The sequence below is a fragment of the Dermacentor andersoni genome, chromosome 4 (assembly GCF_023375885.2).
Source record: "Dermacentor andersoni chromosome 4, qqDerAnde1_hic_scaffold, whole genome shotgun sequence".
NCBI classification, from domain to species: domain Eukaryota; kingdom Metazoa; phylum Arthropoda; class Arachnida; order Ixodida; family Ixodidae; genus Dermacentor; species Dermacentor andersoni.
The window spans coordinates 67,346,372-67,359,360 of NC_092817.1; the positions used below are offsets into that span (position 1 = coordinate 67,346,372).

At 44.4% G+C, this 12,989-nt stretch overlaps 1 protein-coding gene across 2 annotated transcripts in view; it reads left to right on the forward strand.

Annotated features, from left to right (window-relative positions):
- Positions 1-12,577, forward strand: part of LOC129386218 (sialin-like) — a 73,617-nt gene extending 61,040 nt beyond the window's left edge. For both annotated transcript variants that reach the window (XM_055073883.1, XM_055073884.2), the window contains exons 6-11: positions 448-578; positions 762-911; positions 1,583-1,715; positions 3,754-3,909; positions 7,622-7,707; positions 10,019-12,577. In XM_055073883.1, the coding sequence (XP_054929858.1) occupies positions 448-578; positions 762-911; positions 1,583-1,715; positions 3,754-3,909; positions 7,622-7,707; positions 10,019-10,216 (854 nt within the window). In that variant the 3' untranslated portion in view covers positions 10,217-12,577. The remainder of the gene's footprint in view (positions 1-447; positions 579-761; positions 912-1,582; positions 1,716-3,753; positions 3,910-7,621; positions 7,708-10,018) is intronic.
- The last annotated feature ends 412 nt before the right edge of the window (positions 12,578-12,989 follow it).

A 12,989-nucleotide genomic window follows, 5' to 3' on the forward strand; every position in this document is an offset into this window, starting at 1 on the left:
TCTGTATTTTATAAAGTATCACGAGCGGCCTACTCATTACGGATACATTGCCATATGTAACGCGAAGGAAAAACTCGGGTCAAAGTATGAAGTAACAAACACAGGGGCTGTTTACATCCGCAGATTATTGCCGAGCAAACACGCAGTTTATGGGAAACCAGCCTCCTCTGTTTGGCTAATGAAAAAATACAGAAAGCATTAAAGACACGCGAAAATTTGGTGAATGACACACAACAGTGCGGCGGCAGTTGAAAGTAGCGTCCGTGTTCGTCACTTTCTTCTCCTGACAGTGTTCTTTAGTCGCGCTAGATACAGCCATATGCCTGCAGTCCTGCGCGCACCATTGTTCAATGTGTTTCTTCTTTCCGGTTAAGGCAACGAGCTAGATTTATTGCATTGATGTAAGAAATAAAGCTAACGTGTATTCTGTGTCCTTTGAATTTTCAGGCTTCCTAGGCTGCGTATGGTTCGTATTTTGGATGTTCCTAGTCTATGATAGCCCCGAAGATCATCCACGAATCACTCAGGAGGAATACGACTACATTTTGATCAACCAAGGTGAAGAAAAAGTACAAAAGGTACAGTTAAACCTCTTTACATAACTGGGGCAATCTGTTGACCTGTACTTTTTAGTCGTGTTACGCGCGGTAAGATGGCTAGGTTTAACTGCGTCAAATTTCGTGTGAATATAAAAGATAAACAATGCATCATGAAGGCCTTCTTCCGCTGTGCGAACGTAAACGGGTTTGTCTGGCTTCCAGAACCTGAAGATACCATGGAAGCCCATTGCCATGTCGAAAGGACTCTGGGCGCTCTCTCTGGCACACTTTGGATCAAATTGGATATACTACACATTCCTTACCATCATTCCCTCGTATTTGTCTACAATCCTTCTCTACGACATCAAAAAGGTGTGTAAACCATAAATAAAGTGTCACTCCCCAGTCATGTCTTCAAATAATGTTGTAATAGTGAAGCGAACAGTAATTTCGTTGCTTTCATAAGAGATTCATCTTGCACGGCAGTAAATACAGCACTTCTCGTGGTGTTCTCAATTTCAAGTTCTTTCAATCCCTAACTGCTCAAAAGCTTTTTGGTTATGCTATTACAATCGAAGGTTTTTCTTTTTTTTTTTCTGAGCGCAGCAGCCCTTATAATTTCCTAGCAACCTGAAGTGCAGCAGTACATTGTAGCAGGCGAGCAGTTCCTGGAACAATATTGAACACGCCTGACAAAAACGCGCGCGTTGCATTAACGGGAAAAGTGCAGTTGAACCCGCCGAGGTTGCTTAGTGGTTATGGTATTCGGCTGCTAAGCCCGAGGTCGCGGGATCGAATCCCGGCCACGGCGGCCACATTTCGATGGGGGCGAAATGCGAAAGCATCCGTGTACTTAGCTTTAGGTGCACGTTAAAGAACCCCAGGTGGTCGAAATTTCCGGAGTCCCCCACTACAGCGTGCCTCATAAATCAGAAAGTGGTTTTGGCACATAAGACCCCATAATTTAAATGTGCATTTGAGTAACGAAAGGAAACTTTAAACACTCAAGCTTCCTGCACATGCACCGCCTTTTCATTTTTCAGAATGGTCTCATCTCTTCGCTCCCGTATCTCCTCACCACGATCACCAGCTGTTTGGCGAGCGTTTACGCTGACGTGCTGCGAAAGAAGGGCATCATGAGCACCACAGCCATCCGGAAGTTTTTCAACACTTCCGGTGTGTTTTCTTAGTCATCCTCACGAGCTGCTGCTGATCAGGTGACGCCCGAGTACCTTGAAAACACGTGTCATCCGGACCCGGCCCGCACAGTTACTTGAACGATGTACTACGAAGTCAGCTACGAGTGTCGAAGGAAAACACTCCCGCTGTTTCTCGTTATCGCGTGCGAAAAGTTTAAAACGGAACCGAACTAATTCCCCCCCAAAATAAGATTTCTGTCACCAAGGTCGCGGCAGATATTTATGCGAAAACCGCATTTGTTACTTAGCACGTGAAAGTGAACGCACAAGGAGAAACATCAAAGCTAAGCACAAATTTGAACCTCCGTTAAATCTACTACTCGTTTGATAAACGAAGTTGAATTCACATGCGCTTTCCTTAGCTTCAGTACTTGCCGGTCTCGAAGTTATTCAACCGGCATTTTTCTTTTAAATATACAATGATCGATAAGCGCATCCAGTTGAGACACGGTGCTAGTCGACGCATGATTTATTTTCTCGCTAATTTAGTCAGTGGAGTTTGTCGCTAGCAATGTTAAATGAAGAAATGCTGTTAATAATGAAAAGCTGGAGACGTTTGCCTGGGCCATGGCCTGGCATGCTAGTCCAGGTGTAGGGCGAAAAATATATGCACAGCCAACCTAGGTTGCTAGTCTGGCTCAAAGAAAATGGAACACAGGAAACGGCGGACTAGGACATTAAGCAAGCAGTTTATTTTCAGGTAAATGTCGGTGGGTCGGTATTTTGCGGATCTTTTTCACCTAAGAGTAATGTTCGCCTTGTAAATTACGATCGTAATCGCATTTCCAGATTACACTCTGTAGTGAGAAATAGGTCACGTCGTGGAAGTTATCGCGTGCAACGCACACGCTACACCTGTATATAAGCGCATTCCGCGACAAAGAAAAACATTTAAGGGATGCTCGTGAGGCATGCAGAGCGATCGATGAGGGCGGCGGTGCTTGACGCATTGTGTATAGCTGCAAACACAAGCTAGCTGGTTTCACGTTGAGCTGATTGAAACCAGAAACATACCGTTTCTAAGTGGTTCTAAAAAAACGTCAGGTCAACGTTTGTACTGGGATGCAAAGCTCGCACAACAAGCCTCATAACTTGTGTTGTACTTCACGGGTTTAGTATGTGCTGCATGTAACTGTGAACGTTTCTAGTGTTACTGTGCATGAAGCAGTTTGGCAGCAAAACTTGTGATACTCAGGGCGCAATTTCCTGTTATGCTACCAACCGATAATTACATTAAAGCAGAATTTTATCAACAGAAAGACAAATTCTAATTTGGGTTTCACCATTGGACGAAGTAGTGTAGAATTAGTTCAAAGAAATTAAGAAAACCTTAACATATTGTTGTGTACAGAACGCAATGGTAACGTAGATCTTGCGTAATTTTCGATCGTGCGCCCTAATGAAATTGTTGAAATTTCCGTAACCTCATTTGACCAACTCATTCGCTCTTCGCTTCATGGCTAACAAAGTAAACAAAAACTCTGCTTAAGCTAAATTACCACTGTTTTCAGAGAAAACACAATTCGCATTCTTGATCCCTTCTCCAGTAGTTCATTGCTTTTATGCTTTCAAAGTCAGAAGAGCCGGATTTTTGTTTACAAAATTTTTTTCTTGATTACAAAGCCTTTCTAATGGCGTCCTATAGCGAGGCTTTGTTAGATAACAAGACTGAGCTGAAGGCCTCGTAATCATTACGCCGAGACTCCCCGACAAAGCTTCCTTCATTACATGCACAAAGCACAGTGAGCAAGGGCTTCGGCCAACGAGGCTAACAGCACTATCAGTATAGGACGTGCGGAATGGATTGGTTTGGTGACGGTGGCGGTCTCTTTATTGCGAGACCCCCTCCCGTGGCGACGCTTATTTATAACGTGGCGAATGCACCGAGTGAAACCGTAGTCGGGCTAACCAGGCCCGGCCCCATTACGAGATGTTCTGCGGCTCCGACTCCTCTTGCAGTGTACGAGAAACGGGACCGTCTCAGACTAATAGCGCCCTGACCTTCGCCTTCGCAGCCGCCGTGGTGCCCGCACTTCTGCTGATCGGGATGCCGTTGGCCGGATGCGACAGAGTTTGGTCCGTGGTGCTCCTCAGCCTGGCCGGGGCGGCGCTCGGCGTCCGAGAAGTGGGATTCATGGTCACCCACATCGACATGTCGCCCGATTTCGCCGGTAGGCCTTGAATGCACTCCGCCATAACGCGCGTACAACAAAGAAAGACACCACGTGCACACACACGCGCGCCGACTTGAGGAGACAGAGAGAGAGAGAGAGAGAGAGAGAGAAGAGAACGGGATGTACAGGCGAGGTGTTTTTCTCTTCTTTTTAATGCCGCACCGAATCAGCAGAATTCTTGTCTGTGTCTGTGACACGAGGAAAGAACATGGCTTGCAGAGGTGCAGTGCCACCTCGGCAGCCCTCGATACAGGATACGCGCTGTTATTGTTTTGTCTTTTTTGTGAGCGGCTGTTATACGGGGAGAACGGGCGAAGTTCATTCGGCCTCCTTCGCACTGTCGCTCGATTGCTTTGATCAGTGAGTGACAGGACGTAACGCCTCTCTAGTCGTGGCAGTACATAGGGCTCTCTTTAACTCGCTATAAAGACTACCACATGAGAAGGGAGGTCGGCTCACTTATGCGCTAACCGGTATGACATTGCCGTGCAGAGCGGTTACCATGCGGAGTTAGAGAGAACCATTATTTATGAACTACTCTCAACCCGAGTCGCCACTGTCGGAATCGGAGCTGTCCGGACCCATAGATGTGTTTTATGTGGACAACCAGCCGTGACCACAGTTTAGGGAATTAAGTTCTCCGGAGTGTAGTGAAGGGAATGGGGGGGGGGGGGGGGATGTTATAACAAGTTCACTTGGGTGGGGAGGGGAGTGTTCTGGGTAGGATAGAAAGAAAGTAGTTATAGCAAACTGACGGCAAATATCATCGAAGCAAACCGCCAACCACTAAACCGTGAGCGGCTCCATCGCTTGCACTTGGCGATCCATCACCGTTTTCTGTCTTCTCATCAGTTTCAATCGTCGTCGTTTTCTATCCTTTATGGTACGCTTTTATTGCTTCGCAAAGGTGAGCGCTCGTTTTCTGACATAAATTTCACTTCATTTCATTTTATTACCTTAAATGCCCCAATAAATGGGGCGTTACATAAGGGGTGGCAAGAATAAAAATACATAGTCACAAATACAGGAAGTTTTTTACCTTTTCAACGAATTGCGATAGGCGCATGATGAGAGCAACGCCGTTAGGAATGCCGTTCCAGTCGGCTGCTGTGCGAGCGAAAAAAAAAAAAGAATTTGAAAACAGGGCAACCTGTAGCTGATGGCTGGTGCAGTGAGATATGCGTGTAAGGGGAAGGATATAAGGTGCGATGCGCATAGGGCTATGAAAGAATTTGTGAAGTAAAGATAAGCTGGCAATGTGACGACGGAGCGATAAAGGGGATAATGCGGATGCAGTTTTTAGGGAGGAAACGCTGGTAAACGCTGAATATGACGAGTGAATGAAACGAGCGGCGCGATTTTGTACAGATTCGATGTCATTAATAAGGTATGCTTGATGAGGATTCCAAATAGGCAATGCAAATTTTAGTTTTGACCTGACAAATGATTTGTAGGCTAATAATTTTACGTGTTGAGGAGCATGATATAGATGGCGTTTTAAAAATCCTAACGTTCTATTCGCGGATGATATAATGTCAGTAACATGATAATTAAAATATGAAAATAACATGTAGCTTCCCACCATTGTTTGGTTGCAAATAGGCCGGATAGGTTTAAAATGAAAAGTTGAAGCTAAAACATCAAATAACTTCTGTTTGGCCATCCGTATTCTCTTCTACCGAACCGCAGTAAAGTTGAACTACTTATGAAACCAGTACTGGAAGAGTGCATTCTGCGAAACGTTCAAATGTGACAAAAGCTTAACAAGTGACAAGTCACAATATCTTAATGTTGCAACAGCATTCACCGTGCTACACGGATGACGAAGTGGTGCTTCGCACAATACATGCGACAGCACAGCATCGCCTTGTCCGACCATGGAAAGCAGTGCTTAAGAATTTCTAAAGTGACGAAACCTTCATTTTCTTACTGATAATAGTCACCAGAAAAAATAAAATTTCGAGTTCGACCCGTGTTTCCGCACATATATTTTGCATACCCCACTAGATACTGGCGACCCCAGCATATTACTGTTGCATTTTGAAGTGGTTTGAGTGAATATGCGCATTTCCGTCTGTTGCTCCAATAGCTACTATTTGCAGGCAGCATACTTTAATCGTGAAATACGTTAACTTTTTCCAACTGTCGTCATTCCCACAACATGTGTTGGCAAGTGTGCCACCAAGAGAGTTCAATAAAGTGACAAGGCGCAGTTGGCCCTTCTCCAACGTCCTTCAGTTGTTGCTGCTTTGGTTTTCCTCGCACAGAAACAACTTAGCCCGGAATGCGTGCATGGAAAATCTCAGTCACATGACAGTGTGCAACAATGAAACCCCCTAAAGGGACGACAACCGAGCTATAGGTTTATCTATATAGGTTAGGTTTATCTATATAGTTATCTATATAGGTTTATCTAAAGGTTATCTGTCACTTTCCCAGTGACAGCGCAGGCTTTAACAATCTAGACGTCAGACTATACAAGCAGTGCTCCGAGGATATAGCTACGAACGCATAACTTTTGCTCCATATCCGGATAAAATATGGACCCTTAAGAAAGTCAGTGTTGAAGCAGGCTAGGGAGCACGGGGCACAGTAAACACAACGGCTGCGCAAACACTAAACAATCGTTACCTGCCGCTCTCTACTGCCTTGGCCAACCCTCTTCTTTGTTCTCGCTCAGCGATCAACACCATTTACAACACCCCTTTTATTCCGCTTGATGACTTTTTCTTTGTTTTTCATTCTTTCTTTCGTACCTTCTTTCTTTTGATGAACGGAAAACTTGCGAAAGCGATAAGGATGCAATAACTGAGGCATCATGAACGCCTGGAGCGCTTGCTTGCCGTGCTGTCCGCGGTGCGTTTCGGAAATGTTCCAAACGACGTGCCGCGAGACTTGCTTTTGTACTCCATTCTTTACCGAGGCCTTTGTTATGCTTCTTCTGCTATTTCAACGCGCCGAATGCAGAACGCCTCTGCGACAGCTTCGGCGGATGCCGCCTTATCTCGGGACCACCCAGAGGCAAACAAAGACCGCTTCTAATTTCCGCCAGCTCCTGGAAATGAGGCCTCGCTCGCGTCCACGTTCGAGTGAAACACGAGCTTCTGCACGTGACACTGGGCGGTGACTGCTTGCCTTGGGGAGAATTGTCTCCCAACTGCGTCGAATCGCAACGTATGATCAAGAGCGTTCGAATACCGCCATTTGTTCTTCATGTAACGCCCTAAAGCGTTCTTCGACGATATTCCTTAAAAAGAAAAATAAAAGAAGAAAAGAACAAGCAGCTAAGTTCACGCAATGTGATGGTAGAACGAAGGACAATTTAAACAGATTTTATGAAACAGCTAAATCACTGACACTCGCTCTCTTTACTTAGCGACTTAACCGGTTAAGTTATTCTGCAACAACATACTGTCTCTCAGCTGTCAGGTCAACAGACTGTCAACAACAGTCAAGCGGGGACATCGCATTTCTGTCACATGTCTTTCAATAGGAGTTTTCGTGTGTGCCTCAATGACATGAGTAGAAGCAAAGTAAACGTAATGAACAACGAGGGAAGGCAGCAAATATTTGCTCGCGCACCAATAAAGCCTCGGAAACTTTGAGACAGGCTTCTCCTGAGATTGGCGGAAGCGCATGTACACGTTAGATTAAATTCTGATGCGGCGTTCTTTGAGCCATCAATCGTTCTTTCTTTTGTTCTGCGCAGGAACACTTCTTGGAGTCACAAACACTATCGGAAATCTCCCTGGATTTCTCATGCCATACGTCGCTGGAGTGCTAACCAGTGAAGAAGTGAGTTTTATTCCACTTATCGCATTAAGCTGGGTTTAGAGGGAACCAAGGACATAACACAAGCAGCAAAAGAAGAAGAAACAGCTCTGTTCACTTCCTTTTTATTGTCTAGCGCCGCAGCTCATTTTCGAGAAGCACTAGAACCCACTCGCCGCGAAGTTTCCGTTGTTGTGCGGAGGTTACATATAGAAGCAGTAACGGCGCTAGTGACGTGATCTGTCCAACGAAGAAACGAGGATGTAGTGTTCTTCAGTCAATGTTATTTTACCTGCGCATTGCCTGGGCGCCTGTCTGTACGGGTGAGTTAACTGGTGAGTTAGAGGTTGAGCGACCGTTAGGGGAGACGACGGTACCGAAAATATAGTGAGTTTTCGCAGTTGCTCACCTTGTTCTGGGCTCAGCGACAGGCTGCGCAGTTAGTAGTTCTTCGCTGACGAAGAATAGCGCGACACACTAGGGATAAGAAAGAATCCCGACACTGCACTCGTGTCGTGATTCTTTCTTTGCCCTTGTATGTGGTGCTATTCATCGTCAGTACGGAATACCGACTCCCCCAGAGTTTTACACTTTGAAATTAGTTCCAAGAAATGAGAAACAATAAAACAAAGAACGAGCAGCTTGACGCCTTTGTTCTCTGTTCTCACGCCCTGACAGATTTCAACAAGGCCTGCATTATCAGACTTCTCTTGCGTGAGAGCATTGCCTCATTGGCAGGCGTTTGGGCATCGAACACTGGTAATAGCGATCGGCATGATATAGAGAATCGCCGCGACGATGGCAAGTCATAAAGGGCAGTAACCTAACAGAAATTTCGCAAATCCAGGCCTAACCCTTTCACTGATAATGCGAAAAGGACAGTACAGGACACAAGTTTCTTGAATTAGTAATTGACGGCGCAAACTGCGCACCTAGTTAGAAATATCTTTAATCGCATTTCAGTTATGATTAGAGTTAAGCTAAATTCGTTTAATATATTCTTGTCTTCCCAAGCTGTTAAATAATATTGACTGCTAATTTAGCCATAACACAGTCTAGCGAATATATTATAGACCCCCCCCCCCCCCAAAAAAAAAAAAAAGATAAGTTGACGCTGTCGCAATATGCGTACATAAAAAAAAAACATGACAAGTATTTCCTGCAATCACAACGTAACGTAACGTGAGAATGCCCTATGAGCAAGTTAGAATGTGAATACAGTTATTTCTATCCGTTCAAGACAAAGTAGTAAATACAGTGGGCTTAAACTGCTTAAACTTCAAACATACGTAACGCAACTTTACAAAAAAAATTATTTGAACAGCTACCTGATAAATGCACATTTATTGGGGTATATAATTCTCACTGATCACCAATTCGTTCGAATAGTGGACGCTTGTTCCACTCGACCGGTTTTCGAGAAGTTGAGCTTGGCCTAGTTGATGTTTACTATGTTTTGCTTAAGTCGGCTAAAGTAGATTAATGAGATAGTTAGATTTTAACGCCCGTGCCGTTGTTAGTGTTTGTTTGTTTTCAAGGAAATTAGATAAAATTTAATTGTTTGTTTCGCTGTCTTCGTATTTGTTTAGCGGTAAAGATGTCACTCGATGTTCAATACAAGTTCACATCAAGTTAATGAAGTTAGTGTGTGCGCACTTTACTGCTTCTAATACAACGCACATAAATATATAGTAATCTGCTTGTACATATGCATGCATAAGGTTACTGCATAGCGCTATGTAAAGGCTGCATATGCATGCATTACACCAACAAGCCGAGGCGCGTATAGCACGAACAAATGCGGCGCGTATGTGTGTTCAAATTCGAGGAACCCCGACCCTGTTTAAAGTTCTTGCTATCTCGCACGGTTTCGGCTTTTCTTTTTGTTACTTTTCCGTCTTTCTTTATTTTTTTTTTTGCTCTCAGAATAAATTGTTGTGTGCTGCTTATTATCGCAAGAGAGAGACAAAGCCCACACCAACTTTGCTGCTGCAATATGTGTCGGATGTTTTTACTTGTCAGCAACCCCTGACAGACGTTGATGCACCGACTGAAATTGTTAGGCATCAAAGCCGAGATAACCGCGCAGTTGTGAAACTCAATTTCATTCATTTATGGTCCGGCCCATTAACATACGCCAGTTTCAGATGACGAGATTATGAAACACGAGTTTCTTCAGCAGAAAGTGTTTGTTTCATTACTGTGCTTTAATGCCGCCAGGTTTTCTAAATACCTTGTGGTTCGTTATTTTTACAGCTAGTGAGAAACAAAAATAAATGACGCACAAAATGCACGCAAGCGTATCAATCGAACGTCGTTTTTTTTTTCCCTTCAGAACTCGATCCGGACGTGGAGCTACTTCTACTACATCGCCGCGGCTGTGGGCATCGCCTGCGCAGCCGCTTTCCTGTTCTTCGGCACCGCCGAACTTCAGCCTTGGGGCAAGGGCACCGCAGCACAGGAACCGGCTTTCATGGACGAGAAAGAGAAACCGGCCAAGGAGGAGACCAAGACGGAAAGCTCGAGACTCTAGGTGTTCGTCGCGTTATTCTATAACGGGACACTGCGAGCACGTACGTCGCCTGGCGGGCAGGAAAGCGATTCCACCATTTGCTACATCAAGACATGTTCTCCCGGCCGCTGCTTCCGGGGCAGCAGTGGGGCCAGAACACCGAGACAGCTGCTTGTTTGTTTGTTTATTTGGTCAGACTTGAACACTGGTTCAGCTTACAAGTATAGGGTCATCAAATGTGTTTTGCGGCAAGAAAGGGGAAGAGGGTAGAAGGGTAAAGCATAGGTTTGGGGGTACTGTCCCTTGCGCAACATCTCATACTTGTGTACGTGTTCGGGCGTCAACTCGATTTCGATTCGTGAAATAGAGCTGTTGCGCAACTATCCATCAGAACTACACGCGATGCGTGCGCCCAAATGAAGAAAGATAAAAAAAAAGAGGCGAAGTGTGTTCTGAGAAGGAAATGTGGACCATTGTCATTTAACATCCACCGTGACAAACTTTAACGATACATTTGCAAGCAAAAAGTAAAGCAACAACGTAGTCAAAACTATAACATTCACAGTAGTTAAGATGCCTGCGAAAATACTTCCCTTCGCTTGCTTCGTTCAGTAAACCAAGTCAGCAGAGCGTCCTCAAGGAAAAGGGTAAAGTTCCGTACAGGGGCCTGTGCTCGCTTAGCAGTGTTAAGGAATTATATTTTGCGATAGCTAAAACACGCCTTTCCAAACTGGGTTTGCCGTTTCATCGCACCGTCGAACATCTCTTCGACCTAAGAGGAAGCATGTCAGACTGCTGGCTGACTGCCATGTCACGTTTCTGAACGTACTCGCATCAGCTGCTGCATGGTGACGTTCTTGTGGAGTTTGGTGCGTTTTCGCGTAGTCAATGTCCGCCTGCGCCGAAAAAAAGAAAGGAGATGGGGGGTGGGGTTGTAGTTTTGGAGGAGGTTTAACATGGCCGTGGCTCCTGCCGCTTCTATCACGTGCCGGTATCGGTGCGCAGGTCCGTACAATGCAGATTCAATTAGCTGCAAGGGGCTCCACGGCCAAGCTTTCTAAGCTTATAGTATACTTGCTTAGCGACGCGTAAAAGAAACATTTGCGGGTGGGTTGGCGCATTTTATAATCAGCCGTGACATCTTTACGCACAAAATATACCTTTGCGAATGCGCTTTGTTTACTGGAAGTGCCACATGCTTTGGCTGAATCCATATGAAGTCAAGCGTTGTCCATGGTTGTTGGCAAGTCTTCAACCACATAAAACTCGTTCCATGTGGTGCATACTTAAAGGCAAGTCAAAGAAGGTTGTTCATTATAAAACAAGATTTATTAGAAAATGATAACGGAAGAAATAATTTAACCTGCCAATGCGCCTGGATTTTCCTGTTGAAGTATGGCCTAAATTTAGCAAACTTGGACGGTCACGCAATTGCACCATCACTTCCTGAGTTCCGGCACGGTGACAAGTTAGGAATAAAAATCGAAGCTGAATGACTGATTAGTGAACTTGAAGGTGCCAAAACAACACTGAGACTATCAAAGACACCGTATTGGAGGGTACCTCCATATTACTTTGGGCAAGTTAAAGATTTTTTTTAAGGTTAACCTATATTCATCGTAGCAAATCTAAGTATAAACTTCATCCGACATCGAAATGCGACCGCTGCGGTCAGCTATCGAACCCGCTACCTCGTGCTCAGCGGTAGAACACGGCGGCAACTGAGCCACGGTGGCGGTTAATAATTCGAATTTGTCTCGCAGTCATTCGCCATTGACGCGTGAGGTTTCTTCGGCCGATGGAACAATGAGACTGTTCCAAAATGGCAGCCTAACGGCCTCACCCTTATTATAGCCTCACTTTAATGGCCATTTAATGAGACAACGCATGTAGCCTTATACTTCAGCTGACAGTAGGTCTTGATTTATTAGCTGGCCATGCCGTCTAGAAGGGCAAATTCGTAAGCCCTTGAATGTAGCTGTGGAAAATAGCAATCGTTCTCTCTTTGTATCGGGTAGTCTATCTGCTCAGGTGTGCCAAAGAATACATGAACTTAAGAACTCGTCATGCTGCCTTTTCAGCAGGTACATAAAGTTATTTTAGCCATTCACTGGACCAGGGTGACGAAATATTAGACAGTTTTATACCATATATATTTTTTATGACGTTGGGTGACAGAAAGCTTATAAAAAATAGCCAACACCAAGTTCGCTTGTACATATTTATCTACTCATGTTTGTGTTAGTGAGAAAGAAGATGCATATATATATGTATATTGTTGAGACACACATGATGTTTTGTGCACTTGTTGTATTTTGTGCTCAGAGTTGACAACCACGATGATATTTAATAAACAAGTAAATTTATATGTTGAAAAAAGAACCGCTTAGTTTGTTTGTTCCTCATGTAAATCAGCGTTGCAATATGTCGGCCATTATTTTTCGTTGTTAATGTTCATGTTTTTCGAAGTAATGCTAACGTTATCTATAATGCTGAATTTCACTGGCTTACGTAGTCTTACGCTGGCGTTACACAGATGATATACTACGCTAAAGAACCTGATAATTACCACTTCATTTTTCTCCAATTTCATTTCCCGTTCCCTCTATTATTTTGTACGTTTCAATTTCAGCCACAGCTCATTTCGCCGATGCTTTCCTTGGCTTCATTATCTGGTGGCTTTATATGGGCGTTATTAACAAAATTAGAGCCCCTCTGTTTTCCTTCTGCTCTCTCGCTCACTCATAAGGAGGGTCTTAAATCTGGCAGCTTGATGTCATTAGGTAGCATACGA